Source organism: Coregonus lavaretus (genome assembly GCF_964263955.1).
Source record: "Coregonus lavaretus genome assembly, contig: HAP1_SCAFFOLD_631, whole genome shotgun sequence".
NCBI lineage: Eukaryota > Metazoa > Chordata > Actinopteri > Salmoniformes > Salmonidae > Coregonus > Coregonus lavaretus.
In genome coordinates, this window is record NW_028156979.1 from 77,249 (window position 1) to 102,500 (window position 25,252).

Sequence of the window (25,252 nt, forward strand, 5' to 3'; positions counted from 1 at the left end):
TCCCATCACTGCAACTCCTGTACAGACTCGGAAGAGGCAAAGGTCGAGAGCCATGCGTCCTCTGAAACACGACACTGCCAAGCCGCACTGCTTGCTTAACCCGGAAGCCAGCTGCACCAATGTGTCAGAGGAAACACCGTACAACCGAAGTCAGTTTGCAGGCATCCAGCCCGACACAAGGAGTCACTAGAGCTCGATGGGACAAGGACATCCCGGCCGGCCAAACCCTCCCCTAACCCGGACGACGCTGGGCCAATTGTGCGACGCCTCATGGGGGTCTCCCGGTCAGGACTGGCTGTGACACAGCCCGGGATTGAACCCAGGTCTGTAGTGATGCCTCAAGCACTGCGATGCAGTGCCTTGGACTGCTGCGTCACTCGGGAGGCCCTTTAGGTAGTGATTTGATTGGTCTGAAGCCAAATCCAAACTGGCCTCCCTTGGGGGGCCTAATTCTGAACCAGGACAACCCACAGTTGAGCTATTTTATTTTTTAAATGATCAAGGGAGGCCAAATGCTTGCTGGCATCAATCAATCAAATGCTAAGGCGGCAACATGTTATTCTCTTTTGGTCCAGAGCATCAGATACATGGGCTACATATACTTAGACAGAGGGGCGCTGTTTCCCTCTGATGATTTATCCGGTGAGATTCAGCCACTTGCGAATTTACCCAAAATTATGAAAACACAGAGAGAGACGAAAGAGAAATTATTTTATCATTTTTATTGGTGAAATATTTTGGAAATCCTGGCCTACCTTGGCATCCATGAATACACCCCACTGTGGCAGGTGCGCAAATATAAAATCACACCAGTGCACAGTTAACCCTATATATCCTACTTTGTGTTGTATGATTTATATGCATTAAAATGTTTCCCCTCGCATTGAACCGAGAGAAAAAATACACTTCCTCAATGACAAGTGAATAAAGAAACCTATTGTACGTTTTAATATATACACATAACGCTAACCCCATAGGAATTGACTATGTTGTACAGTAGCCTAGCCTATAACACGCAATGTGCTGAATAATGTACAGGACAATAATCACTATAAATATATAGTCTCCATCGCTGTGCTTGCCTTGCAGTTGGTGCTAAGGTGTAATTACGTCATTCTAGGTGGAAACAAAGCCGACTGGGTGCTTTTTCAGCACCGCGCGCGCGTGAGCGCGGACAGCTCGATTCCAACAGCTCCAGCAGACCCGGTCCCGGAGTGAAGACATAACCTGCACTATTGGAATAAAATACAAAAGATGATAAAGGAAGGATTTATCCGAACGGGAGTGAATGGGGATCGAATCGGATCTTTTGGGTGATTATTTACCCCGGTGTCCGACTGGAATGTATATTATGGTTTATGGTTCAATTTACGAATGAATGTTGTGCGTCAACTTCGCATTGCTGCCACCTTGTTTTGGTGACTTTGAGGAATCTATAGCTTTTGAATGCTCACTCGGAGGAGAGCAAATGGAATCGTGCGTTAGGTGAGTTTATTTGTCCCTTTGTTGGTTATGTACTGTATGAGCGCGCTCGCGCCAGTGAAGAGCTATAATATTGATTTTATTCTCTCTCGCTCTCTCTCTCTCTCTGTTTCGAAGTACTCAGTGTTGAATGTGAGGGTATGCAAATGTGATTGAATTATGACCGTGTGGATATCCATTTCTTTTTGAGGAATGACACTGTTCAGAGTTCTTGAACTGAATCTAGTGGGTATACAATGACAAAAACGTAGCCTACTCTATATTCCTGAAAATGTTATCAATTTAATAGCAGCTGCATGATAATATATATTTTGGAATTATTTTCATATGAAAACCAATCTTTACTGATCCCTATCTAAACAGTGAAGCCCTCTCCAAACTATTACCCCATTTAATTTATATTTTATTCACAATAACACAAATAGAAGTGATCACTGCTTTGGGATAATAACATGGGATGTAACACCTTATATTCATGATTATGTACACTACATTATGCAATGTCTGGCTATGTTTTGATTGTGGTATGTGATTGTCCAATAATCAATCAATCAATCAATCAATCAGTCTCTCTCTCTCTCTCTCTCTCTCTCTCTCTCTCTCTCTCTCTCTCTCTCTCTCTCTCTCTCTCTCTCTCTCTCTCTCTCTCTCTCTCTCTCTCTCTCTCTCTGTACAGTATACTCTGTATTTGAGACATTCCATCTCAATGGCATCCCCTGTACAGTATACTTAAAGAATAGGAGACCAACAAGGATATCAACATCTAGCTCCATCCCACACCACCAGCCATGGATCCCCTACCGGAGTACTCCCTGTTCCTAGTCCGGATCCTGGAGGAACTAGACACTAAACACAGCACTGTGTCCTACCAGGACCTGTGTAAATCCCTGTGTGCCCGCTTTGACCTGGTCCACTTGTCCAAGCTACGGAGCCTTCTGTTCTACACAGCCTGCCTGGACCCAGCCTTCCCTGCCACTCTCTTCAAAGACAAGATGAGATGTACCGTTGAGGACCAGCAGTCTAAGAAACTCATGGTGGCAGCGGATATCGTCACTATGTTTAACCTAATCCAAATGAATGGGGGGATCGCCAAAGATAAGCTACCGATGGCACCACCCAGGCCCAAGTTCCACAAGAACCAGTCGTTTGAGTCGTGTAGGTCCGACACAGATGTTTATAAGTACCAGGACTATGAGAGGGGCGGCGGTTATGACCTCATGGATCAACCCTCCAGGGCGGGTCACCACCCCCACCATCGCCCCATGTCTCAAAACAACTCCTCCCACCCCCGCCCACACCCCCATCCCCACTCTGCCAGCTCGAAATCCAACTGCACCAACTGCAGCCCGCAGTTCATCCCGACCTCAGACCCTAACTTCCTATTGGGCGTCAACAAGGATCTAAAATGTCGAGCAGCATCGCTAGATAAGCTGCAGCACCTGCCCCAGTACTCGAGCTGCAGTCCTCCCTCGCCGCCCTGCGAGATGCAGAGCACCTACTTTCCTATGGACATTGACAGTGAGTCCACCACGGACCAGGAGTCCCTGCAACACATCAACCACACTGAGCCCTTCTCTGTCCACTCCTGTGTCCAGAAGAGAAACATCTTCAAGGAGGATTTTCACAACCTGCTAGCGTTCTCCCCTCAGGTCTGTGTCTCTGGTCTCTAATTTTATATTATTTATTTATTTTTACTAAGCTTTTTTATTTTATTTTTATTTTACATACCATTCATTATGCAATAATTCTAATGACATATTTGTTAGGAATTACCCCAAATAAGTTTGAGTTTTAATGTTGTCCCATTACTACACTGAAACAACAATACATGAAAAAACAAACATTGAAGATAAAGTCAGACTGATTTCCATTGCAGCCTACTCCTCTTTTAACCATCTGTTATCACTGTTTTCTGTCGTCTAATTTTCACTGCTATATGTGGTGGCTACTTTCCTACTAAATGGTGCTAGCTGTAAGTATTTGTGCCATTGTTTGCTAATCTAACCATCTAAATGTCAAAGAAAAGCACACAAAACCCAAAGGAGAAAATACAAGTGATAAAACAGCACCCCCCACTTCCTGAAGCTGGTCCATAGATCTACAGATGTAGGATCTTAATTTGACCTGTATTGTTGCAGCAAAATAATCCTGCAACAACAGGATTTTAACGTTTAGTCCATAATGTTGCTTGATCGGTGGTTAGGCTATTAGATGGTCAAAATGCGGCTACATGAAAAGTGGAATACTGTTAATAGAACCGTTAGTGCGGGTTTTTTAATGAATATATGTCGATCATAAAGGTCATCTGCATTTCCTGTGGCGCAGGAAAATTCTCAGCAACAAAAGAGTGATCAAATGAAGATCCTACATCTATATAGCCTATGTCACATAGAATGGAAATGTCTCAACGGACATAGCTCTCTGTGAGAGTAACCAATCTATAAAACGTATTTCTTTCTAGAAAAGCTTGGTCTGAGCCTAATGTTACATCCAGCAGCTTTATGCTTAGTTTGACTCTTTATTTGTTTGATTTGATAATGCAGGGTGTTTTGACTGATGTTAACACAACAGTGTATTAACATGTTATTGTTGTAAAAGCGAATGACTCTGTAACAATTTTTCATTTTTTCACTTGTGTAATGACTCAAAACAATTACAAAACAATTACCAAATTTCTATGAAACTATTACATTTTGGTTTTAGTCATTTAAAAGACGCTCTTAGCAGCGTGACTTAGAGCTAAACAATACAGTATTACAATACTATTACAGTGTCACTACACAGGTTTAAGAGCAGCTTAATGAAGTGTTACGCCATTGTCGTTATAGGTCATCACGTCAGAGTGCAAGGCAAACATCAGGGCAACTGGAGGCTACCACCGGAGGGAGCTCCACAAACCTGCTACGTTCTTCAACCACAGCTTTGAGCTGCCCTACAGTAACCCCTACTTTGAGCCTTCTATGAACTCGCCCATTCAGGAGAAACGGCGAGCGAAGCACGAGAGTCTGGACGACCTTCAGGCGTCTACGTATTTTGGCCCAACAACAGTGACGGAGTGCGTGAACACACGGAGGAGTACGTCTAAGCCGGGGAAGCAGCCATCTTGGCCTGTGAAAAGCCTGAGTCTGAACGCAGAAGAAGGGCCACCGGATTTCGAGAGGTCGTTTCTGAACGGGAAACCTCTGAAAGACAACCATCGCCACAATGTTGTCAATAAAGAGAATGAGCAGCACTTCCAGTGCGCCAAAGAGAAAGTGACAGCCTCCCCTTCAGGGTTCGCAAAGAAAACCAATGGGTTGAAAACAAAGGATATGTCTTCAATGGCGTGCGGTCCCGGGATCAGTGTCGACAAAAGAGAGATTGGGAAAAGATTTAAAGAGAAAGGCATCAACAGTACGTCTTTTCAGGGAGGTAACATAGACAACTCGTCCAGCGTGGGGACCCAAACAGAGCAGGCCGAACAGAGGAAGTTAAAAGACTACGCAGCCGCTCACGCGAAATACGTCGAGAGAGAGAGGCACTCTTTCAAACACTCGGAAGAGGACTCTGAGATCATCAGCGATGACATCAGTGACATCTTCCGCTTCCTTGACGACATGAGCGTGTGCGACTCGCTGGGCGTCATCCAATCGTCGTGCTACAACAGCATCGGATCTCTTTCTCAGGTGACCATGAAGTCTGACGGCGACAGCTCGCCCGAACGCAACACGATCAAACTGGCCAAGTCCAAGCTGGACTGCCTCTTTCACTCCCTGGAGAACACGGATGATGAGCTCAAATCAAGCGTGTGCAAGCTTGTGATGAGGATAGGTGAGATCGAGAAGAAACTGGAGTCTCTGTCCGGAGTCCGAGGGGAGATCTCGCAAGTGCTCTCCAAGCTCACCAAACTCGATGAGAAGATCCAGGAACCTGAAACCAACGGGAGACCGGGTGAAAACGCTTCAGCCACCGCCTCCACCCCAGATCACCTCCACCCGAACCCCCTCCCCGACCCCAACCTCTCGCCCCATGTCTTTCAGTGCCACACGACAGGCCACAACATCAAAGTGGACAACGGGTCAGCAGAGTGGGGCTGCTCAGACAGCGAGAGTCTGAGGATCAAGGCAGTTAAGAAAAGTATGTTATTGCGGAGGTCGTCACGCTCGCTCAATGAGGAGAACAGTGCCACGGAGTCAAAGGTGGCGAGCATCACCAACTCACCACGGGACTGGAGGACGGTGTCGTATTCCTCACACCATGGGGACGAGGGCAAAGACAAGGACAGGGACAGAGACAGAGAAAGGGACACCAAGGACAGACACAGGAAAGCCAAAGAGGTAAGAACAACGGTTTACATTTATAGAACACTTTTCACATTACACTTACCTTGTCCACCACCAACATTAGATACTCTCTTTGTATTTTTTTTTTAGCTGTTTTGATGTACTATGAGAGCATATTTTCTATCACAAGAAAGCGTCTTTGGGAGAAAAGCGCTATTAAAATCCTATGTATTATTATTATTATTATTTTATTTTTTATCACAGAAACATGACAAGAGTAATGTCAACGAGGTAAGAACAATGGAATACATTTATATAAGGCCTTTGTAAGTGCTGGACCACACTGTACGTTGTTCAAGAACAGACACAGACATTATTCATACCCCTTGACTTTTTTCACATTTTGTTGTGTTACAAAATGGGGTTAAAATGGATTTTAATTGTAGTTTTTTGTCTACAATCTACAAATTTTTTACATTAAAAAAACGAATGAAAAATAAAACACTAATATATCTTGATTAGATAGATATTCAACCCCCTAGTCAATACATGTTAGAAAAACCTTTGGCAGCGATTACAGTAAGTCAGCGAGTCTTTTTGGCTAAGTCTCTAAGAGCTTTGCACACCTGGATTGTGCAATATTTGCCCATTATTCTTTATAAAATTATTCAAGCGCTGTGAAGTTGGTTGTTGATCATTGCTAGACAGCCATTTTCAAGTCTTGCCATAGATTTTCAAGCATATTTAAGTCAAAACTGTAAGTAAGACACTCAGGAACATTCAATGTCGTCTTGTAGATTTGGCCTTGTGTTTTAGGGTTATTGTCCTGCTGAAAGGTGAATTTGTCTCTGTGTCTGTTGGAAAGCAGACTGAATCAGGTTTATCTCTAGGATTTTGCCTGTGCTTGGCTACATTCCATTAATTTTTATCCTGAAAGACTCCTCAGTCCTTGCTGACGACAAGCATACCCATAACATGATGCAGCCACCACCATGCTTGAAAATATGGAAAGTGGTACCCAGTGATGTGTTATGTTGGATTTACCCCAAATATAACACTTGTATTCAGGACAAAAAGTTAATTCCTTTGCCACATTTTTTACAGTATTACTTTAGTGCATTGTTCTGTACAGGCTTCCTTCTTTTCACTCTTTCATTTAGGTTAGTACTTTGGGAAACTACAATGTTGTTGATCCATCCTCAGTTATCTCCTATCACAGCTATTAAACTCTGTAACTGTTTTAAAATCACCATTAGCCTTATGGTGAACTCACTGACGGGTTTTCTTTCTCTCTGGCTACTCGGTTTGGAAGGACGTCTGTAACTTCGTAGTGACTGGGTGTATTGATACACCATCCAAAGCCAAATTAACAGCTTTACCATGCGCAAAGGATATTCAGTGTCTGCTTTTTTAATTTTACCAATCTACCAATCAGTGCCCTTGTTTGTGAGGCATTGTAAAACTTCCCTGGTCTTTGTGGTTGGACCTTACAGATAATTGTATGTGTGGGGTACAGAGATGGGGTAGTCATGAGTCCCTGCAACTTATTATGTGATTTGAATACTTTTTGACTCAAGACATTTCAGCTTTTTATTTCTAATGAATTTGAAAAAAAATATGAAAACTAAATTCCACTTTGACATTATGGGGTATTGTGTGTAGATCAGTGACACAAAATCTAAATGTAATCAATTTTATATTCAGGCTGTCACAACAAAATCTGGAAAAAGTCAAGGGGTGTGAATACTTTCTGAAGGCACTGTATTCAAATGATTATTCTGACTCTACATTTTAGTCATTTAGCAGACGCACTTATCCAGAGCGACTGACAGTAAATGAGTGGAGGCTGCTGAGGGGAGGATGGCTCATAATAATGGCTGGAGTGGCGCAAATGGAATGGCATCAAACACATGGAAACATTGGCTGTACATGTCTCACACTGTATAATCACATGGCATTTTGAGGACATTGCATTCCTGAAAACCCGAGGACTATGACAACCAACCCGAGGACTATGACAACCAACCCGAGGACTATGACAACCAAGCCGAGGACTATGACAACCAAGCCGAGGACTATGACAACCAAGCCGAGGACTATGACAACCAACCCGAGGACTAAGACCATACAAACATAAACTGTAAAACTTCAATGAAGTCTCAAATAGCCGCCTGTCCCTTTTAATAGCCTGGCATCAGCACACATTTCAAATCAAATCAAAGTTTATTGGTCGCGAACACAGTTTAGCAGATGTTATAGCGGGTGCAGCGAAATGCTTATGTTTGTAGCTCCTAACAATGGAGTAAAATGTCAAACAAGTACACAAATTATAATAAAAAAATTAAAACAACAAGAAATCAAGAAATGTCGGAACAAATCCAATTAATAATAATAATAATATAATTAACAACCCAAATAGCACTGTAACAGTAATTCAAATGCAATCTACTATATATTTCAGAAAATAAACACCTGTTTCTAATAAATGCCAGGTTTAAGTGAATTGTTTATGAGTAAACTTCAGTGAGTACTGTAAAGATTATGCTCAAGAAGATAAAGGAGAGCAACATCATTGCCATCATTGTCTTTTCAACATTGTATTGAGCAAAAGCTGTGTGCATTGAGGAAATAGAAGCCTGGCTCAAATAGAAGCCTGGCTCAAATAGAAGCCTGTCTCTAATAAGCGCCAGTGATTGAAGCAAATAAACGCCCGTGGCTATTAATTAAGTTTTACGGTATATAAAGTATATAAGTAATTATCTCCTATTTACATGTAGACAGAGACGGGATGTCATAGAAGTACTGTCACAAATGTCTAGAGATTCAACAGTGTTAATTAAACAGTTGCTATGAAAAGGATATCATTTCCCTTGCTTCCCTTCCTCAAATCTCACACGCACGCACGCACGCATGCATGCATGCACATGCGCACACACACACACACACACACACACACACACACACACACACACACACACACACACACACACACACACACACACACACGAAGGAGACAGGCAATTGGCTTGACGGCAGGATTTGATGCTATAGTTGGGTCACAGACGTCAGTGGAGCTAAATTATTCCAAACCCATATCCCCCTTCCGTCTCACAGAAGGAAATGAGACGCGTTCTACCAATCTCTCCAATGAGAGGAGAGATTAATACTGTCATATTAGGAACACAAGAGGCAAGGGATTGGGGGCTGAATCTTTCTCCTTGGGGGCGTTTATGAACTCTCAGGTTAGCACTCTCACCATTCATCACTCGTCAAGGGGAAGGGACCAGAGCCATATCAGGCTTAGCAGAAAAACTGCTGGCATCCAAATATAGAGCAGGAGGTAACATGCTAACAAGGAAGTATGTAAAGGAGTCTGTTGTGAGATTTACAGGGATCAGAGTGCAATAATGTAGGTCTACTGCTGTTATACAGACAGAGGTAATAGGGTCTGTTTGTGAACGATTATCCGTTTTTAAATGAATGTTCTGTGATTATTGTTGTTTTTTTATCTAATGGGGACTAATTCTCAGGCACGTGAATTACAATAGATTCCTTTCCTGAGTATTTCTTCAAAACCCTCCCACCCCCTTCCCATGGGAGAAGGAATTCACTTGTCCATAGACTCTGATTTAAAGTCAGATTTACATTCCCCCCTTCATGGTTAAGGTTAAGTTTAGGTGAGGGTTACGCGGAACCTAGATCTGTACCCTCTTCTACCCCCTCCCTTCCCGTCCCTGGGGTTAATGGGCTTTTAAACAGCATGTTGAAATGTCGGTCTCAGTTTGCAGGTGTAACACTGACTAGTCATTCTCAGTGACCTTTCCCTGCGAAGCCAAATGGAGTGGATGTTCATTGAAATGGGTCTCGACCTCGAGCTGTCATTCTACAAGCCCTGTGCTGTGTAAGCATATTTTTGATCACTGAGTGGATAACTGCCTAGCATGCATGCCCTCTCCATCTAGATGAGTGGCATATGTCGCTCTCTCTCTCCCTTGCTCTCTCTCTCCTCATCTTTCTCTTTTCTCCTCTCTCTCTCTCTCTCTCTCTCTCTGTCTCTGTCTCTGTCTCTCTCTGTCTGTCTCTCTCTCTCTCTCTCTCTCTCATAGCATTTTCTTAATTGCGTAGGCAGGTAGCCTAGTGAAACAATCCCTAGAGGCGATCCAGCAGCCGGAGGGTTGCCAGTTTGTATCCCATATCCGATGGGAAAAGTCTGTCAGGAAGTGAGCTGGCAACCGGAGGGTTGCTGGTATCTAAACCTAGATACCATTGCCTGCCGTTGTGCCCTTGAGCAAGGCACTTAACCCCCCCAAAACAATTAGCTCCCTGATCAAATCCCTCCTAACCTTGTTAGTTAGTTCCTCTGTCTGACCACATTCCAAACCCAGGGACATGTGATGAAATATTTCACTTCCCAAAGTAGAGTCTGAAAGAGCAAATTCCTCAGTCAGTTACCATGTGTTGGGACTTAACACGTACCCCATCGTCTTACTTCAGGAAGCAAAATGGCTGTCTGTACTCATCTGTCTGATGACTCGTGAACCCTTATGGAATAGATCAAAAGTCATTTGGCTACAATATGCTGTCATTACATTCCAATAATACCTAGGTGACTGTCAATATCAGCTCTTTTTCATCCTCAAAGAATCTGAATTAATCTTAATTAAACCCTACTGGAAGTTTCACACAAGATTAACACATTGTGTTTGCAATAACATAAACATGAAGTGATTTGATAACCTGTTTCTAATATGAAAAAGAGCGCCACCAACTGGTGGTGGTCTCCGAAAGAGATGCTGGTTAAATATAGATCCAATCGTCCCGGCGTCTCTATTAGAAGGCTTGGTAATGACCCGTAGGAGACAGATGTACAGAACACACTTTATTGCACACAAACCAACGTAGCAAGAGGGGACTAGAACAAGTGGTTTCTATGAAAGAAGGACATAAATAACATATTACACAGCGGTAATAAGGTGATAGCAATGTGCTATATTAACTGTAATGTAGCAGTAGTGTGTATATACAGTAGATGACAATGGCCTATATACTGTACATACAGAGCTAGGGGAAAGCATCAACATGCTAGCAAGCTAAATATAGCACACAGTGAAGATCAAATATACAATAGCTTAGACAGTAGCTATATATTAGCAATGGGCTAGCATGCTAGGTAGCTAAGCTAGCATGCTAGGTAGCTAAGCTAGCATCACTGGTTTACCAGACACAGCTCTGGGGGCCCATGCGCCTGTCATCGATGTTTAATAATAAAAAAAATATATAAATCATTTTGACAGTAACCCTTCAAAAAGTCATTCATAAACATTTTTTATTTCCAGGAAGTTAAGTGTTTGTTTCTTGGACTGACTGAAAGTACAAGGGGATATCGGTGAACAAATGCCATGGTCAAGGCTACGACGGCTCCAATGAAATGAGTGGAGCTTACTCAGGTGTTCAAAAGTGCATGTCAGACCGAGAGCTTAATGCTTCTTAGATAGTTCTTTATGAGTTTTAGTTTAGAAATAGATCTCTCCACAGAAGCGACAGTTACAGGGATGGTAAAAACAGCTTGATTGCCGTAGCAACATCAGGGAAACTGGGCAGACGGGAGTGGTGCTTCAAATACAGCAGTTCTGCATAATGAAACAATCCCTAGTAAGCTAGTGTTTTGAGGGTGGACTGACTTATTTGGCATTAATAGACTGGTTTTACGCACAACTTTCTATCCAAGTTGGGAGAGAGCGCGAGGACGGCTCATGTCATGCAGGTTCAGGGATTATTTAAGATACTCTTTGAAGAGGTAGGGTTTCAGATGTTTTCGGAAGATGAGCAGGGACTCTGCTGTCCTAGCTTCAGGGGGAGGCTGGTTCCACCATTGGGGTGCCAGGACAGAGAAGAGCTTGGACTGGGCTGAGCGGGAGCCGCCCTCCCATACGGGTGGGAGGGCAAAGAGACCAGAGGTGGCAGAATGGAGTGCTTGGGTGGAAGGTTAGAAGTTCAGAGTTCGGTCAGAGTTTGTGAGCCTGTGTCCCAGGGCCGTAGAGAGTGACTGTGAAGGGTTTTCTACTTGCCTGACACTCAAACTGAATTCTTCCGCTGCTCTATCATTCACTACATACTTCAGTCTGAGACTGCCATCACTGAAGGCATTTGTGGTGACGTCAAAATGAGGGGTTTTTGTACAAAACAAAGTCATCAGCGATTGGATCATCTCTAACCAATCAGAGTATCAAAGCAAATTACGAATTTTCAAAATGCCGCTTTAGCCACGCGTGTTCTGGCTCTGGCCCAACCCATCGGTTTCTGCGACCAATCGGGCTGAATGGATTTCCATTCTAGAAATCGTCAGGAAGTACTCAGATCCCGACTCATTACGTGGGCGTGGCGTAGCGTTTGACTGCAGCAAAGAGTTTGGGTAACCAGGCAAGTCTTCTACATAACACATTTGAAATGTATTTAGGAGCTACACATGCACTCCAAGCTAGTCCAACCAACTGTAAAAACTTCGATACAAATACACAGGGATCAATGGAGGGAAGTGAAACAGCGGGGGGAGGGGGTCTTTGGAGACTGGAAGTAAAACTGAGTCGTCTTGAGGTGATGGAATGCTTCTGTATTTCATGGTAATATATGCTGGAGGGAGAGTCACACAACCTGTGACTCTGTTGTCTTCTGATGATTGTCTAAGAAGTATATACTCAGAGGACAGTCCATTGGTGGAACATAATAAGCTTGAGAAGAAATTGGACCAAACTTTGTGTTAATTGGAGTCAAATAAATGACATTTGCCACCTCTTCCTCCAAAAATGTACTAACACTTTATTGAACCTTTATTTAAATACGAAAGGACCATTGAGTTTAGAAACACCATTTTGCGAGGGGGACCTGGCATCAAGAGCCTCTTGATGAATATTACATTTACATTTTAGTCATTTAGCAGACGCTCTTATCCAGAGCGACTTACAGGAGCAATTAGGGTTAAGTGCCTTGCTTAAGGGCACATCGACATATTTTTCACCTTGTCGGCTCTGGGATTAGAACCAGCAACCTTTCGGTTACTGGCACAACGCTCTTACCCACTAAGCAACCTGCCGCCCTGGAAATGCCGGAAATACGCAATGGGACTACATATTCACAACCGAGTATTTGTCTGTGCTCTCTTCTATGTTGCTGGATCCTTGTAAATCCAGTAAGGGGCTATTCATTGAAAAAGTGCACAGTCCGTGAATCTCTCAATGATACCAACATGAAAGTAATCTGTGGAAAGAAGAACCTCCAAGCCATAGCAGAAGACATTCCATGAAAAGTAAGATCTTTAGACCTTTCCATCAACAACATTGTGATTAACAGAAAATGTGATTTCAAAGATCTCTCAGCCCTCAAATCTTTAAATACGTTGAGCAACCGGATCTCTCATGTGGACGATGGGGCTTTTTCAGACCTGGTCGCTCTTCAGGAGCTGAATCTAGCCAATAACAGACTCAACACCCTCTCAGACCACCTGTTTCAGGGCCTAGGCAACCTCTCCGTGCTTCGACTAGACCACAACCACATCAAAATCATTTCATCCTCTACCTTTCAAAATCTCTCCAGCTTAAATGTACTAAACTTAACTGGCAACCAACTTTATCTTCTAAAGAAGCTTCAGACGATTTTGCCGTTCACACACCTGCAGGAGTTGTACATTGGGAGCAACGGATTTACCTCTTTCCAGCCACAGGACATATCAAATAAGTCCATAGGACTGAGAGTGCTGGATTTATCCCAGAATCCAATGAGAATCTTCAGGATTACAGCTGATGTTCTTCCTGAACTCCACTATGTAAACCTCTCTGACTCCGGTCAAAATGGAAGCATGACATGGGATGCACCAGACAGGTATTTTCTGAGTAAAATGAAAAGTCTCAATTTGAGCTGTGTCCACGTCTTTGAAGGAAGTTAACATTAGGGCCACTATGTTCAGAGGACTGACAGCCTTAGAAAAACTCGATTTGAGTTGGAATCATATTAAATATCTACATTATGGTGAACTTAAATAAATATGGTGAACTTATATAAATATTAAATATGGTGAACTTAAATAAATATGGTGAACTTAAATAAATATGGTGAACTTATATAAATATTACATATGGTGAACTTAAATAAATATGGTGAACTTAAATAAATATGATGAACTTATATAAATATTAAATATGGTGAACTTAAATAAATATGGTGAACTTATATAAATATTACATATGGTGAACTTAAATAAATATGGTGAACTTAAATAAATATGATGAACTTATATAAATATTAAATATGGTGAACTGAAATAAATATGGTGAACTTAAATAAATATGGTGAACTTAAATAAATATGGTGAGCTTATATAATATTAAATATGGTGAACTTAAATAAATATGGTGAACTTAAATAAATATGGTGAACTTAAATAAATACGGTGAACTTAAATAAATATGGAGAACTTAAATAAATATGGTGAACTTAAATAAATATGGAAAACTTAAATAAATATGGTGAACTTGAATCCCCACCCTTTTTCTCTTCTGCCATCTCTCAAGATCCTGGTCATCTCCACTCATTCCTTTTGGAATGTTGAATATACCCAGGGGCGCAACCTTGGTTTTAGAAGTGGGGGGTGACGACATAATATTATGATATATTTTGTATTTTTTTATCCAGTCAGATAAACACTCCAAACAGCCTACCCGACTGCTCGGAGGCGTCCGCATGGTCCTAAAGCACACCCTTGCTTCATTTGTATCACATTCCAATGGGGGACAACAATGCAATTTCAGAATGTGGGGGGGGGGGAATTTATTGGCATTCAACGCAAGGAGTCTTAACATTTTAAGTCCTTTCACCCAGACACATTCATCCACACACCACAGTTGTGGTCCCTTGACATCAGCCTGAATGAGTTCACAGCCCTGAGCACGGAGTTGTTTCACCCAATCCCACGACTCAACAAACTATACCTGTCTAAAGTCCAACTTCAGTCTTCAGATTTCATCATAGGAGCCAACCTCACTCAACTCAGTTACTTGCAGGTGAGAAAGAATTACTTTACAGTGGTCAGTGAGACAATTATTCATTCTTTGCCTGCTTTAGCTTACTTTGACCTGCAAGACAAGACTTTCACCTGTGACTGTAGCAATGCTTGGTTTATCCAGTGGGTGACAACAGAAAACCAAACGCAGGTTATTGATGCCTTTGACTTTACCTGCAACTATCCGGTCAATCTAGGTGGTACCAAACTGTTGGACCTTGACACCCACTACTGTTCAGTAGATATAGGATTTTTCTACTTCATCTCCACCCCTTCTCTGGTCCTCCTAACCTTGCTGGGGTCCTTTATCTACCATCTCCTGAGATGACAGGTGGTCTACGCCTACTATCTCTCCCAGGCTTATCTCTATGACACAAAGCGAAGGAACGTCCGTGTGATTCATCAGTAGGATGCCTTCGTCTCCTACAACGGCCACGACGAGCCCTGGGTCCTGAGGGAACTTCTGCCAGAGCCGGAGGGAAACCAAGGCTGGAAGCTGTGTCTGCATCCCCTGACTTCCAGCCAGACAAACCCATCATTGACAACATCACGGACGCCGTCTACGGGAGCCGCAAGACCGTCTGCGTGATCAGCAGCCGCTACCTGGAGAGTGGTGCTCCCGGGAGATCCAAGTGGCCAGCTTCCGTCTGTTTGATGAGCAGAAGGACGTTCTGATCCTGGTGTTTCTGGAGGAGGTCCCAGACCAGTAGCTCTCCCCCTACCACCAGATGAGAAAGCTGGTGAAGAGACGCACCTACCTGAGCTGGCCCAGAGCTTGGGTGCACACCGGAGTCTTCTGGTAGAAACTCCGGGTGGCTCTGGAGACCAGGGACTGCCTTGCTGAGGAGAACCCCATCCTGTCCAGGGTGGATAGAAAATGATAGTGACACACTAAATGTAACGTTTCTAAATGAAAATGAGTTATTTCATCCAAACATGGCAGCAAGACAAAGAAAAATAGTTTAAAAAAACAATTATAAAAAGATACCAGTCAGGCTTTGTTCTAGATTTACCCTATTGAATATAATTGACAAATGGCAATGTTTGAAATCAGAAATTTAGTTTATGCAAATCTACAATAAACTATGATGAAAAGTAAAATGAAATGTATTATAAAATATATGATGTGTGATATTTGATAATGAATTTATGATGAAATGTTTGACTTACTTACTTGTTACGTTCTCTTAGTTCTCTAGCTTTCTGGAACTTTTAAATGTTAAGTTTTAGGTGTAAGAGTGAAGATTCTTGAAATTGTTAAGTGTAAGCGAAAACCACTTTTTGATTCTTTATGATGAAAAACGCTTTGAAAATGAAAATGTCAAATACATTTGTCATCTTGCTCTTTAGACAAACTTTGTTTTTGACCAGCTATGAACTTTTACTCCTTCAGCTCCTTATTACATTATTAACATGAATCACTGTCAATCGTATCCATTTCCAAATGCCACAGATAAATCATCACCCAAAAATATTAATATTTCACTCTCTGTCTTTTCATCTCTTCTTCCTCTGTTGGCATATTGCCCAGATGGAGGGTAGCCAGTTCTTTCTGACACTCTGAATCAGCTCAGACTCACTTGGGGAATCTAGTGTACCTGTACACTGCTGCCATACAACCAAGCCAAGCCCACAACTTTGACTTTCTCTTGAATTCTCCACACTGCAGTTACTGCTGTGGAATCTACTCCAGTAGCCTCCATACAGTAATAAAACTATGTTAAATGACTTTAGGTATATTGAGTTATTATATATTTACCAGACTTATAGTATTGTGGGTAGACCATTGCAGGGCTGCCCACGGGTGATAGGCAACAAATCAGCATCATGTTATTGTCCTGCTCACAATTTGTGTGTAATTCTAGACCTGGGTATTGATTGTAATATAGTCTAAATGAGCAGTTCCTTTCAGATCTGTTATTGTTTACAAAGTCATACAGTCATACATTCATCCACAGCAATGTGAATACATTTATTTTACATGATAGTTCCACTTCCCAAATCTTAATTTACCTGATTATATGAAAATAGTTCCACTTCCCCCCAAAATTTAAAAAGTTCAAGATGCAGTTGAAACTTCATTTTGCAAAAATGATCAGTTGCTTACAGGCCCATTAATGTTTTCAAAGTAATAGTATTCTTAATTCACAGTATTACATATCATTACACATTCATATTGTTTAGATACTGTATCTAACATTCCAGAGGATACGTTGGTATATTAATATTTAATGTTAGAAGAGGCTTTGTTTTTTGCAGTACTGCTGTGTCCCTGTGAACAGAGAGAGGGTTGTGAGAGAGAGGTCAGATGCAGACCCGTAGTAAAGGTTAGTCCATCTGATCAGTGGCCTTTGAAGCCCAGACATGCCCCCTCTGTCTTATCAGCAGTCCCCTGTTCCTATACCTCCTCTCCCTCCCTCACTCTCCCATTCCTCTCTACTCTAACTCCCCTCTGTTCTCTTCTCTCCTCCATCCTCTCCCCTCCATATCTACTCTCTCTATCCTTTCTCCTCTCATCCTGGCCCTCTCTACTTCATCTTCCCTCCCTCCCCTCTCCTCTTTTCACCCTCTATTCTCTCTTCTCTGTACCTTTTGACTCCCTCTCCTCTCCTCTCCTCTCCTCTCCTCTCCTCTCCTCTCCTCTCCTGTCTATTTTCCCTCTCCTTTCTTTTCTTCTTCATCCTCTCTTCTCTCTGCTCCACAACCCCCCCCCCCCCCTCTCTCTTTTTCCTCCCTCTGTTCTTCTCTCTCAATCTCACCTTCCTCTCCTCCTCGGTCTCCTCTCTCCTCCCTCCCTCTCCACTGCCTCACCGTCTCTTTCAACCAAGCGGTACCCTGATCCTCCCTCTCCTCTCCCCTCCCATTCAGCTCAGAAATCTCCTGCACCTCCCTCTCTACTCACTCACTCTCTTTCCCTCTCCCCTCCCACCTCCCTCCTCTCCCCTCCCACCTCCCTCCTCTCCTCTCCCCTCCCACCTCCCTCCCTCCTCTCCCCTCCCACCTCCCTCCTCTCCCCTCTCCCCTCCCTCCTCTCCCCTCCCACCTCCCTCCCTCCTCTGCCCTCCCACCTCCCTCCTCTCCCCTCCCACCTCCCTCCTCTCCCCTCTCCCCTCCCTCCTCTCCCCTCCCACCTCCCTCCTCTCCCCTCCCACCTTCCTCCTCTCCCCTCCCTGTCACCAGAGCCTCTGCAAGACTCGTATAACTCCTGACTTAATAAGGATGTCAGGTAAGAGTGCCAAAACAACATTGGGAGAAGTGTGATCACAGTGTTGAAGCTTTCATCTCGCTTGTCACTCTCATTAGGTAGGTAGGCAGGCAGGCAGGCAGGCAGGCAGGCAGGCAGGCAGGCAGGCAGGCAGGCAGGTAGGTATGCAGGCAGGCAGGCAGACAGACAGACAGACAGACAGACAGACAGGCAGACAGGCAGGCAGACAGACAGACAGACAGACAGACAGACAGACAGACAGACAGACAGACAGACAGACAGACAGACAGACAGACAGACAGACAGGCAGGCAGGCAGGCAGGCAGGCAGGCAGGCAGGCAGGCAGGCAGGTAGGTATGCAGGCAGGCAGGCAGACAGGCAGACAGACAGACAGACAGACAGACAGGCAGGCAGGCAGGCAGACAGACAGACAGACAGACAGACAGGCAGGCAGGCAGGCAGGCAGGCAGGCAGGCAGGCAGGCAGGCAGGCAGGCAGGCAGGCAGGCAGGCAGGCAGGCAGGCAGGCAGGCAGGCAGGCAGGCAGGTAGGTAGGTAGGTAGATAAGTAGGCAGAAAGGCAGGCAGGTAGGTAGGTAGGTAGGTAGGTAGGTAGGTAGGTAGGTAGGTAGGCAGGCAGGCAGGCACAGCCTACAGTGTGTTCACAACATTCTCCACTCTCTGGAATGATTCCATAAACATGCCCATCATCTCCAACTGCCTAGATGATACAGCTAGCTACTAAACTCAACTGAGAGAACATCCTCTAACTAGGACTACCACACAGATAGATAAGCCTGATTGACAAAGACCCTGGGTGATCTGGAGCTGAGAGCAGATTTACTTGGCAAAACAAACCACACACACACATCGATCTGCCTGCGAATGAACATTCGTGAATCCAGACATGCACTCTGCTGTTCTCCTCCTACAACTCGGTATTCATCAACTTCCAATTAACATTGAATGCAGATTGTCTCTTCAAAGCGACTGCAGCTCTCCAGATGGCTGGAGAGACGTCCATTTGGAACGTACAGTAGCAGCCTATACATTCAGAGACAGAGGCACATTGTCAATGTATATATGAGCAATTAACCAGAGACAGGAATAGATTTGTGTCACTTCTATGACTCTGATAGCTGGCGTTACCCATTGTTGTTAACATTGACGCAGACGGACTGGCCATAGGGCAATTCTGGTAAATGCCAGATGGGTTGGTCTGGGGTGTCACGACTTCCTCCGAAGCTGCCTCCTCTCCTTTTTCGGGCAGGCTTCGGTGTTCGTCGTCACCGGCCTTCTAGCCACTGCCGCTCCTCATCTCATCATTCCATTTGTTTTGTCTTGTTTATTACACACACCTGGTTCATATCCGCTCATCAGTACCTGTATAAGTGTTCCATTTACATTACATTTAACATTTTACATTTAAGTCATTTAGCAGACGCTCTTATCCAGAGCGACTTACAGTTAGTGAATACATATATATATTTTTTTTATACTGCCCCCCCGTGGGAATCGAACCCACAACCCTGGCGTTGCAAACGCCATGCTCTATCAACTGAGCTACATCCCTGCCGGCCATTCCCTCCCCTACCCTGGACGACGCTGGGCCAATTGTGCGCCGCCCATGAGTCTCCCGGTCGCGGCCGGCTGCGACAGAGCCTGGATTCGAACCAGGATCTCTAGTGGCACAGTTAGCACTGCGATGCAGTGCCTTAGACCACTGCGCCACTCAGGAGATGTTCCCTCTGCCCCCCCTGTCTTTGTGTGATTGTCTATTGTGGAGGTCACTATAGCTCGGTGGAGCTATATTGTATTGTGTATCCCCGGGATATTCACCCGTGTGCCTTGTTTTCTCCAGTGCGCCGTATTTACCGCACTGGAGTGTTTTTTTACGCATTGCTGCGTACTGCTGTACTGCCGAATAAAGCATTTATTCTGTGATTTACCCTCCAACGCCTGACTCCGTCCAAATCACCCGCTACATGGGGCTTTGAGCTAAATGCTTATTATTTGGCTAATAATGGTGGCCTTGTGGGAAAAAATGGGTCGGTGTCAGGACTCAAGGAAAAAAATGGTCCGGTGTGTTAGAAATGCCCGGGCAGATTTCTGGTCCCAGTCCGTCCCTGCGTTGACGTGTACACTGAGAGGTGGAAAGAGCCTAAAAACACTCATGAAGAATTTAGTATTTGTGCTAATTAGGTGTTTTTGTACTGGCCCAGAGATGTAACCAATATATTGCACTGTAGAGTAATGTGTTCTTCACGTTGTTTATCTTGGTCAGTGGAGGGGAGAATCATTCATGTGAGGGAATTGTAGACATAAAAAAATTAAGACTTAAAGGAGATGTTTTGGGGAAATACTGTTTTTTTTGTCATGGATGTGTGTGTTAGAATGAAGAGAGAAGGTCCTCCATTAATCAATAACATTTATGGATTTCTATCTGCCCAATAGAAACATGCTGTACATGCTGTACTTGTTTTGATTGACTGGTTTGGCCGTTTGAAGGGTTCATATTGACAGCAGACTCGAATGAACTTAAAGGCTTACACTACTAAGTCAATTTCCAAATGATGACTTTCATTGTGTTAGTAAAGACTGATTTCTACGCTTATCCCACGATAGTCCAATATGCACTTCAAATGGCAAGTACAGAGAGCAATTTGTTTTTGTTCCTTTTGGAAAAATGGCCAACTCTCCAAATCTGTACAGTAGCATTTCCTTTGCTTCCCCCAGGGCAGAAATCAGATGCTGACTCGCAGATATTAAAAACAAATATTGTGCTTCATAATACGGCACTGTGTTTACGGATTACTTTTTTATTGAGTTGAAAAGAGAGTGGATACCTGAGTCTGTAGCACTGTGTTATGTTCAGGGCTTCTAGCTGTCTGTAGCACAGTGTTATGTTCAGGGCTTCTAGCTGTCTGTAGCACAGTGTTATGTTCAGGGCTTCTAGCTGTCTGTAGCACAGTGTTATGTTCAGGGCTTCTAGCTGTCTGTAGCACAGTGTTATGTTCAGGGCTTCTAGCTGTCTGTAGCACAGTGTTATGTTCAGTGCTTCTAGGCTGACTATCTCTCAGCTGACTACAGTAGCATTTCTCTTATGTCTCTGGGAACTGGAGTATTCAACCAAACTCGTTTCCAGATTTCCGGGGGTAAGGCAAAACAGCACACTTCCCAAGCTGCAGGAGAGTGTGTATTGTATACATTGATACATTGGTATAGTATCTTTATTGGGTCACAAAGTCACTCAATGAAAACATTGGTTGAATACAGAAATACTGGGTTGTTTTTGTCTTACCTCAACAATGTGCGTGTGACAGTTTTTATATGATAACATATACAGTATTTCTCCCTCAGAGCTGCTTCAGGTTTCTCTCGCTCTCTCGCTCTCTTTCACTGTCCATTTACCCCACCTTTCAACTTTAACCTCTGACCCCCCCCCCCCGCCACCCCCCCCCCCCCTCCCTCCCCACTACAGTCAGAGCGCCAGTACGAGATCGCCCCCCAGCCCCACCGCTCCTCTAAGCCCCCCAAGGACTCCTACCTGGTGGAGCAGGTCTTCTCACCACACCCCTTCCCCCCCTCCATCAAGTCCCACATGAAGGGCAGCCCCCTGTACACGGACCTCAGGCTCACAGGCCCGTCGGGTGACGGCAAACGAGGTCAGCCCTCCTGGACCATCGAGGAGTACAAGCGCAATGCGGGTGGTGAGAAGGGCAAGCAGCTGACTGCCCTGGACCTGCAGGTAAGGACTGATAGGAGGGGGGGGGGGGGGTATTACAGTAGATAGGGTGGATATTATAGTAGACAGGGTGGATGTTACAGTAGATAGGGTGGATATTACAGTAGATAGGGTGGACATTACAGTAGACAGGGTGGATATTACAGTAGATAGGGTGGATATTATAGTAGACAGGGTGGATATTACAGTAGATAGGGTGGATATTACAGTTGACAGGATGGACATTACAGTAGATAGGGTGGATATTACAGTAGATAGGGTGGACATTACAGTAGACAGGGTGGATATTACAGTTGACAGGATGGACATTACAGTAGACAGGGTGGATATTACAGTAGGCAGGGTGGACATTACAGTAGACAGATTGGATATTACAGTAGACAGGATGGACATTACAGTAGACAGGGTGGATATTACAGTAGATAGGGTGGACATTACAGTAGACAGGGTGGACCTTACAGTGGACAGGGTGGATATTACAGTAGGCAGGGTGGACCTTACAGTAGGCAGGGTGGACCTTATGGTAGACAGGGTGGATATTACAGTAGACAGGGTGGATATTACAGTAGACAGATTGGATATTACAGTAGACAGGATGGACATTACAGTAGACAGGGTGGATATTACAGTAGACAGGATGGACCTTACAATAGACAGGGTGGATATTACAGTAGACAGGATGGACATTACAGTAGACAGGGTGGATATTACAGTAGACAGGGTGGATATTACAGTAGATAGGGTGGACCTTACAGTGGACAGAGTGGATATTACAGTAGGCAGGGTGGATATTACAGTAGGCAGGGTGGATATTACAGTAGGCAGGGTGGACCTTATGGTAGACAGGGTGGATATTACAGTAGACAGGGTGGATATTACAGTAGACAGGGTGGATATTACAGTTGACAGGGTGGATATTACAGTAGACAGGGTGGACCTTACAGTAGACAGTAGATAGGGTGGACCTTACAGTAGACAGGGTGGATATTACAGTAGACAGGATGGACATTACAGTAGACAGGGTGGATATTACAGTAGACAGGGTGGATATTACAGTAGATAGGGTGGACCTTACAGTGGACAGAGTGGATATTACAGTAGGCAGGGTGGATATTACAGTAGGCAGGGTGGACCTTATGGTAGACAGGGTGGATATTACAGTAGACAGGGTGGATATTACGGTAGACAGGGTGGACCTTACAGTAGACAGGGTGGATATTACAGTAGACAGGGTGGATATTACAGTAGACAGGATGGACCTTACAGTAGACAGGGTGGATATTACGGTAGACAGGGTGGACCTTACGGTAGACAGTAGATAGGGTGGACCCCACTACAGTTGTAGGATCATCCTTCCATTGCTGTTTCCATTACTTAGTCAGGGTGAACCCCACTACCTATTTCTGTTGTCCCCTACCTTAATGATGTTTTGGATTGAATTGGTTTCTATAGAAAATGTTAGCTTTGGTAGATCCTGGAATGCTGATCCTGGATGTTGATTCAAAGGGCCTCTTTGACCTGAAGAAAGCACCCAGGGGAAGCGGATGACTAGAGAACCGCTGACAAAAATCTTTCTCACCTCCCTCGTCGATTTTTACTGATCTGAGAGGTGTGTGTATGTGTGCGTGCTCGTGTGTGGTTGTTCATGTGCTGCGTGTGTGTACTGTACGAGTGTGTGTGTACTGTACATGTGTGTGTGCGTGCGTGCGTGTATTTATGTGTGTGAGTCAGGGGACTGATTCGATCCTACTGTGTAGTGACATGTGAAGATGCGGAGCCACATTGATATCACCGGTGACCTTGTTAATCTTTCAAGAGTGTCACAACTCACTACAGATGGGTGGACTTCATTATAATGGTAATTTCTTGTTATTTATTTGATCTAGATGACGTATTCTAGGGCCAGAGCAGCTGTATTAAGGTAACTAACCATCTTGGATAGTTTGCACTATAGTCTAAATAATATCACAAGAAACCTATATAAAGAGGACTACAGTGTTTTCTACCTGGTACCATTGGCTGTACTGTACTCCATCATTTTAGGCTGGATGATTTTTCCCTAACTCTGATATCCTTCTATTGTTTTGTAAGGTGCTTCACTCACCATCATGAATAATGGTGATGTCATAATGTAGGCCATTTAGCAGAAGCTTTTATCAAAAGCGACTTACAGTCATGCATGCATACATGTTTCATATGGGTGGCCCCAATATGAGTCAAACCCATGATCCTGGAGTTGCAAGCACCATGCTCTACCAACTGAACCACAGAGGACCCCACCATACAGTAACATACTGATTTTCTCTGTGAGATGAGTCACATTTTCCTGGAGTGAAAGAAGTGTATATAAGTGGGTGATTGTGTGAGATGAAAAGGTTGCCTGAGATTTCACAGGATTGCGAGTGTGTGTACTCAGACAATTTATTTACCGGGGTATCCTTGGGAGACCAGCAGCTATCTGTCAATAATCCAACAGTAAGCAAGGAGACAAAGATGGAGAGAGTTAAAGAGGTAGATGGAGATAGAGGCCACAATGAGTTAGAGAGAGAGAGAGAGAGACAGAGAGAGATGGAGAGAGAGAATAGAGAAAGAGAGAGAGAGAGAGAGAGCGAGAGAGAGAGAGAGAGAGAGAGAGAGAGAGAATAGAGAAAGAGAGAGAGAGAGAGAGAGCGAGAGAGAGAGAGAGAGAATAGAGAAAGAGAGAGAGAGAGAGAGAGAGAGCGAGAGAGAGAGAGAGAGAGAGAGAGAGAGAGAGAGAGAGAGAGTACACAGAAGTCATAAAGTCAGCTTGCATCACCAGTGAACCGTTAATTGCCCTGCAATGCAATTACACTCCCAGTCCCAGTTCAAAATAATACAACAACTCTACAGGGAAAAATGGTCTCTTTAGTGATAATGGGGTGTTTCTGTGCAGAGTGGTAATTATATATAATGAAGAACTGTGATGTGCTGCGATGCATTGGTGGAATGGCTGTTGTGCCCCAAATCGCACCCTAATCCTTAGATAGTGCACTACTTTGCTCTGGTCAAAAGTAGTGAACTATATAGGGAATACAGTGTCATTTGGGACGTAGACGTTTTCTTCTAAACCTGCATTCAGTCGATTGGTCGGTGTGTCTGACTGAACATCTGCAGTGATTACCCATTTACTTACACTGAAGCGTCTGTTGACGGAGGATAATTAGTCTGTAAGCCAGTGATTATTTTCAGCCAAAACAAATGGGTTGAGGAGCCCGACACAATTTGCAATGGTAAGTCAGTCCACTTTGTATCTCATTGATTAGGAATGACAGGACTCCTAGCCTTCATTGCCCTCTAAAAATTGCCCTCTATTGGTTTGGAATTGGGTCAATGACGGACGGACGGACGGACGGACGGGCAGACAGAGACAGACAGACAGAGAGACAGACAGAGAGACAGAGACAGACAGAGAGATAGTCAGAGAAACAGACAGAGCGACAGACAGAGAGATAGTCAGAGAAACAGACAAAGACAGACAGAGAGATAG

The 25,252-nt window shown here is 44.0% G+C and overlaps 1 protein-coding gene and 1 pseudogene across 2 annotated transcripts in view; both read left to right on the top strand.

Annotated features, from left to right (window-relative positions):
* Window positions 1-2,270: 2,270 nt before the first annotated feature.
* The window catches only part of LOC311125967 (major intrinsically disordered Notch2-binding receptor 1-like), a gene marked incomplete at both ends in the record, with an annotated part of 27,871 nt that continues 4,889 nt past the window's right edge, over window positions 2,271-25,252 (top strand). The window contains 3 exons of the mRNA XM_084199989.1: window positions 2,271-3,131; window positions 4,311-5,798; window positions 21,481-21,747. Coding sequence (XP_084056115.1) covers window positions 2,271-3,131; window positions 4,311-5,798; window positions 21,481-21,747 — 2,616 coding nt within the window. The remainder of the gene's footprint in view (window positions 3,132-4,310; window positions 5,799-21,480; window positions 21,748-25,252) is intronic.
* Window positions 8,975-15,677, top strand: LOC311125959 (toll-like receptor 13; annotated as a pseudogene). Its single transcript has 2 exons — window positions 8,975-8,986; window positions 14,603-15,677. The product of its transcript is annotated as a toll-like receptor 13 (transcript).